Genomic DNA, 5,513 nt, shown 5'->3' with positions numbered 1-5,513 from the left:
TCTCTCTCTCTCTCTCTCTCTCTCTCTCTCTCTCTCTCTCTCTCTGTTTGCCCTAAGGACTGACTTTTCTATAGTGAAATGTAACATAATCTGTCATGATCCAAAGGAAGCAATTCCCAAATTTGTGGTAATAATGTCTTAGAAACAAGGCAAAACTGTAGTGGGAGTCACACTGCTGCCCTAGGATGGCTAGAGATGTCCCTGCATCCAGAGAAGGATGAACAGAGAATCATTTCTTAACCTGCTTCACACACTGTTTTGGTTCATGTTCCAAAAGCCTACTTAGTCCAAGAAGGACCTCCATCCTAGTATGTCCAAACAGACCAAGTTGGCTTCCAGGAGGACATGAATCTACTTGTTATTCCCTGTTTAATTTTTCATGTTTAGGAATATATTCAGTTATCCAAGTGACATGGAAAAGCTATTATCAGGGTCCCATTTCTGAATCACCCATTGATTCCTGTATGAAACGCCAGCTAAACCTACTCCTCTCTCTGTGCTTTTTATCTCCTTTTTATATTTTTTATTAAATTTGTGCTATGAAATATAAGGTTTTTAAAGACACTAATGACTTTCCCTTCTTTGTGCTACTATGTCAGATTCCTTAAAATTTGTAGCTATATAATACACAAACTCTGGCCGGGTCTTAAGCTCTCCAAAAGATTCTTATGGGCTTCTTTATATTTTTCTGTTATGAAAACGAATAGATACATAGACACAGGTTCTTCTTCACAGAACTCTTGCAAATAATATAAAGTATATTACATTTATACTTTTCTGTTCATTCTTTCATATAAAATCCTGTTTTTGTTCTAGCAAGGTCCTAAATAGAAATATAGAAGTTGAAAGGAGAATTTTCTTGCAGAAAGATTGCAATCATGTTTATCTCTTAAGCTGTTTCAACCCTGATTTAGAACAGTCTATTCTGATTAGCACACCAATTATTTCTAATTTATTAGGGGTAAAATTACGGATGGAGCTTACTGCTGAGGGTGCAAGACAGACATTTAATGTAGTCTTATGCATATCTCCCAGCTCCCTTCAAACCTGATTTTGATTAGGGTTGCTCTAAAAATATGGAGGAGATTCTGAAAGTAAATCTGGGCCTGACACATGACAATGTCTCCACAGTCCTACGGAGGTTACGTTTCATCACTGGCCCTTGCGTCTGGAACTGGTCTTTTCAAATGTGGAATAGCAGTGGCTCCTGTCTCCAGCTGGGAATATTATGGTATGGAAACATTTTATAAATATTGCCCTGAAAACATTTGACATATAATTACTCTATATTTGAGGTTGCTAGAAAAATAAATTATGTGGTAAAATTCACCCCAGCATCACCAGGAAAAATGTAATCTATACATGAGGTGGTTCATATGATTCATTATAATCACCCTGCAACAATCAAAGAAATCTTAAGAGTGAGGAAGGATTCTTCTAAAATTCATTATATCTTATTTTCTCCCAGAAGCTTGGAGGCTCTGAACCAAATCTTTAAAATCAGAGCTAACTCATGTTTTTGAAAGCACACATTTGCAGCTTAACTGGCTTTTAAGCCAGTTAAGTGCAAAGTCCATCTGGGAACCAAGCAATTCACCTCCATGCTGCAGTTTGCAACTGCATCTCCTTTACTCCAGAAATCATAGAAATGAAAACTATGCTTGGGAAGAACCCTTCCTGCTCTTGCCTATTTTTATGATTAACATCAGTGTAGAGTAATGATTTGAAAATGATTCAAAAAGTTGTACAAAAATTGGATTTCATCAGAGCTTCTTCCCTGTATTGGGATAGAAATGAGATCATTGTGATTTTTAGAGAGGATCCAGGAAAATATGTGTGTGTATGTGTGTGTGCATGTGTGTGTGTGCGTGTGTGTGTGTGTGTGTGTGTGCACGTGCGTGATGTTGAGGAGAATGGATTTAGGCACATATTTCATCTCAGATGAGAAAAGACATTGGTCAAGTGCTCAAATGGCTGCATTCCTGATTTCTTTTAAAATATAAAGTCATTCAACAGCTTCATGCCCACCTCAGCAGTCCCCCTAAGATAGAGCAGTTCTAGAAAGAAAATGTTAGGATGTTCTTGCTCCTGTAATTTCTTCCTACGTTCTCTCTCTTGCCCTACTGAGTTGAACTGCACAGATAACAGACCTTCATTGAGGCCAATCGTTATGTAAACTAAAGCAAAATTTACCCAAGATTTTCTCATAGGAGAGTTGAGGAAGAGTTATTAAAGAGTTCTTTTTGGTTAATGAAATAACATGTATCATATGCAAATTAACATGTTCTTACATATTTTGTAGCATCTATCTACACAGAACGATTCATGGGTTTCCCAACAAAGGATGATAATCTTGAGCATTATAAAGTAAGTATTTTCTAATTTACTTAGGCCATTAATTTATTTCTAACATGCTAAATAATTTTAAAGTAGAAAACCAGATTTTATAGCTTTAATTCTGGGTCTCCAAGCCAAAATGATCCTCTTTTGTTAACTGCAAAACACATCACGAGGAAGGATTTTTACCCCTTTGGGATTTTATTCTTTCTTTCCTCATTCTCCTTTCCCTAACCTCCCTTTTCCCAATCCTCCACCCCACCCCCCAACCCTTACACAGCTTGAGCGGGCATCATTTATGCCTAAGGTCTCACTCATATGTAACATATGACACATAAACTTTCAGTTTTTCAAACTAAGAATCAGATGGAAGTAATGCAAATGATGATGAAAATGTGTTGCTCCGACTCTTAAATATTTATCAACCAAAGCAATACATAATTTCAGTATTGGTGCTAAGTCCATTGCACAATGATTTAGCTAGTTTTCTATTAGAACTTGCAGCAACTAAAATGTTAATTTTTCCTCTTTTCCAGAATTCAACTGTGATGGCAAGAGCAGAATATTTCAGAAATGTAGACTATCTTCTCATCCACGGAACAGCAGATGGTGAGGTTTAAGCAAGACTCTTACACATAAAAATACTGAGCCAGCATCACTTTGTTTAAGAAACATTAAGCATCCTCCTATGCCTATGCTCAGGGTCAGTACCTAAGAGTCAGGGACATTTCCATATCTGAGTGTGATTACTCACTGCTGACAATGTCAAATGCATGACTAGATAATTGTTGGTGTTCATTTCCAGGCAGTACATTGTCACTCTATGCTTTCTGGTATTTAGCAGCACTTTAACTCTCTCTCTCTCTCTCTCTCCCTCTTTGTTGCAGATAATGTGCACTTTCAAAACTCAGCACAGATTGCTAAAGCTCTGGTTAATGCACAAGTGGATTTCCAGGCAATGGTACATAATTTTGTTTCACTCATGTTCATGGCCTTAGACCCCTCAAGCTAAAAGAAGAGGGTCTTATTTATCTATCTTTTAGTAAACCTGACAAAGAGACTGTAGAGTAAGCAGAACATTAGCAAATAAATTGTAGGTCTTCATGAACTCCCTGAAACACCCTAGAGAAGCAAAATTACCTCTGGAGTTCCCACTTGAGTTATATAAAATAAGGGAGTTCACAAGATCAAATGATATTTTATCGCAAACATCAAATAGTTCTGCAATCCTATGTACATAAGTGCATTTATGTACTTAGAGTCCCTAGAATACCTAGGATTCTCAAAGCAGCTAGAAAATCCTGGATATTCAGTAAAAAGCAATTGCAGAATGTTATCAGAACCGCCAAGGATCCCTGAAGTCACACAGTCCCCATTCAGGGTTAATGAATCTTTTCACCTGTATCTGCTCAGCACCTGGCATATGCCCCACCCAACACAGCTCAGATTTTTACTGAGCAAATGAATAAATGAGCTCAATGTAAAATCCAGTTTGTATGAGGAATGGGAAATGGAAACAGGACAAAATAAGACAGAAGCCAAGAGAAGGAGAGCAGTCCTTGGTAGCCACATTGTTACCTCTTCAGTGAGCATAGATTCTCCCTCAATTGCTTGCTTATATGGAATGAGAAGCCAGAAAGGGAGCTCTTTTATCTTTTGTAAATTTGTTTATTTTAACACTTTATGAAGAGTGAGGTGAGATTTTTTTCTGATTTTTAATGGTGCATTTATAAAACATAACAGATGCATTCACTTTGCCATAATCATACATGCACATGACATAATTTGATCATTTTTCTGACCTTTTTTTATTGTGTTCCCCAAAGAAAATTCAATCTGGTAAATATATAGACTTATATCATAACCACTGCCACTTTTACTAATGAAAATAATAATCTTATTGGTATCTCTCCCAACAATGAATTTTAAAGTTATATTGTTGTATTATCTCTGATACACCCCCCCTCCAGTTTTTTACAATGTTGTTTTTAACTCCCATAAGGGGTATTTATGGTCATATGTGATGCACAATATTATGAGTTTTCTGTAACAGAGAGGAAGTCTGTTCCTCATAAAATTTTTGAGCTATAAGCCTTCTTAGATAAAATTAAATCCAATGCCTTTGATTTTCAAATGAAAAAATTAAGTTCCATAGATGCAAGGACCAGCCCCAACATACCAACATGGAACCCATGCTTCCTGATCCTGATGCCTCAAGATGCTGGACACTGTGAAAATTCTGCCTCTGAGGTCTATAAAATATAAGTTTAAAGGATATAAAACAGTGGGAACATTAATAAAAGCTCCGTAGTTCTTCCTGCTCTAAATGTTCATGTGTAAACTATTTTATTCATTCAAATGTTCTTAGGTAGAATTTCCCGATAATATTTAAAAAGAAAAAAACAGCAGGTCCTGGGAGTATACAGAAACATCAAAGTTGCATGCATTTTGTGACTACAGGAGTAAAACAGGCTTCTTTCCTTTTCTATTTCAGTGGTACTCTGACCAGAACCACGGCTTATCCGGCCTGTCCACAAACCACTTATACACCCATATGACCCACTTCCTGAAACAATGTTTTTCTTCATCAGACTAAAACTGATACAGATACAAGCCTGTATCACAATCTGAAAACTTTATATGAATGTCTCAGACCGTTTACTCGTGTACTTTTATGTTGTAAAATGCTGGTATAAACAAACAAATGAATGTTTTTCTAAAGGATGGCAAAAATTTAGGAAGGCTCAGAAGTTCAATATTGTTTACATTTTCTGATACTCTGTGGAAGGAGAAAAAAGGAACCATGCATTTTCCTTTAGACACAGCTAGTATTTTTTCAACCTGTTTATTTGAGAAAAATAAATAAATAAAGTCAGAAGTTCAAGTGCTTTCTCATGTTGTTTGTGTTCATTGATTTCAGGTTCTGGGTTCTATCACAGAATGAAGTGTTGTACACAGCAAATGTGTGAATAATATCTTGATGGTCATGGGAGCAAAGAATCTAGAAGCAGTTTGGGGTCTTCAAATTCTAGAACAAATAGCTCAGAGTAGGCAAAAACATAGTTCAGAAAATGCAGTGAATCAAGTTTGAGATGTTTGCATTACATGCTCTCCCTCCAAGAAATGTTTATTAAATTTCTCCCAGATTTCTTTAGCATTGCCAAAAGCATTGGGTA

General features: G+C 36.5%; 1 protein-coding gene across 2 annotated transcripts in view; it reads left to right on the top strand.

Moving 5' to 3' along the window:
• The window catches only part of LOC107136887 (fibroblast activation protein alpha), an 81,761-nt gene extending 76,535 nt beyond the window's left edge, over positions 1 to 5,226 (top strand). The window contains exons 23-27 of one of the 2 annotated variants that reach the window (XM_015479254.2): positions 1,132 to 1,231; positions 2,303 to 2,367; positions 2,874 to 2,946; positions 3,225 to 3,298; positions 4,832 to 5,226. In XM_015479254.2, the coding sequence (XP_015334740.2) occupies positions 1,132 to 1,231; positions 2,303 to 2,367; positions 2,874 to 2,946; positions 3,225 to 3,298; positions 4,832 to 4,933 (414 nt within the window). In that variant the 3' untranslated portion in view covers positions 4,934 to 5,226. The remainder of the gene's footprint in view (positions 1 to 1,131; positions 1,232 to 2,302; positions 2,368 to 2,873; positions 2,947 to 3,224; positions 3,299 to 4,831) is intronic. The other variant, XM_048812382.1, reaches the window with a different exon arrangement.
• Positions 5,227 to 5,513: the final 287 nt, after the last annotated feature.

The sequence above is a fragment of the Marmota marmota genome, unplaced genomic scaffold (genome assembly GCF_001458135.2).
Source record: "Marmota marmota marmota unplaced genomic scaffold, marMar, whole genome shotgun sequence".
NCBI classification, from domain to species: domain Eukaryota; kingdom Metazoa; phylum Chordata; class Mammalia; order Rodentia; family Sciuridae; genus Marmota; species Marmota marmota.
The sequence above is the reverse complement of the archived record's forward strand: the minus strand, read 5'-3'. Positions and strand labels throughout refer to the sequence as shown.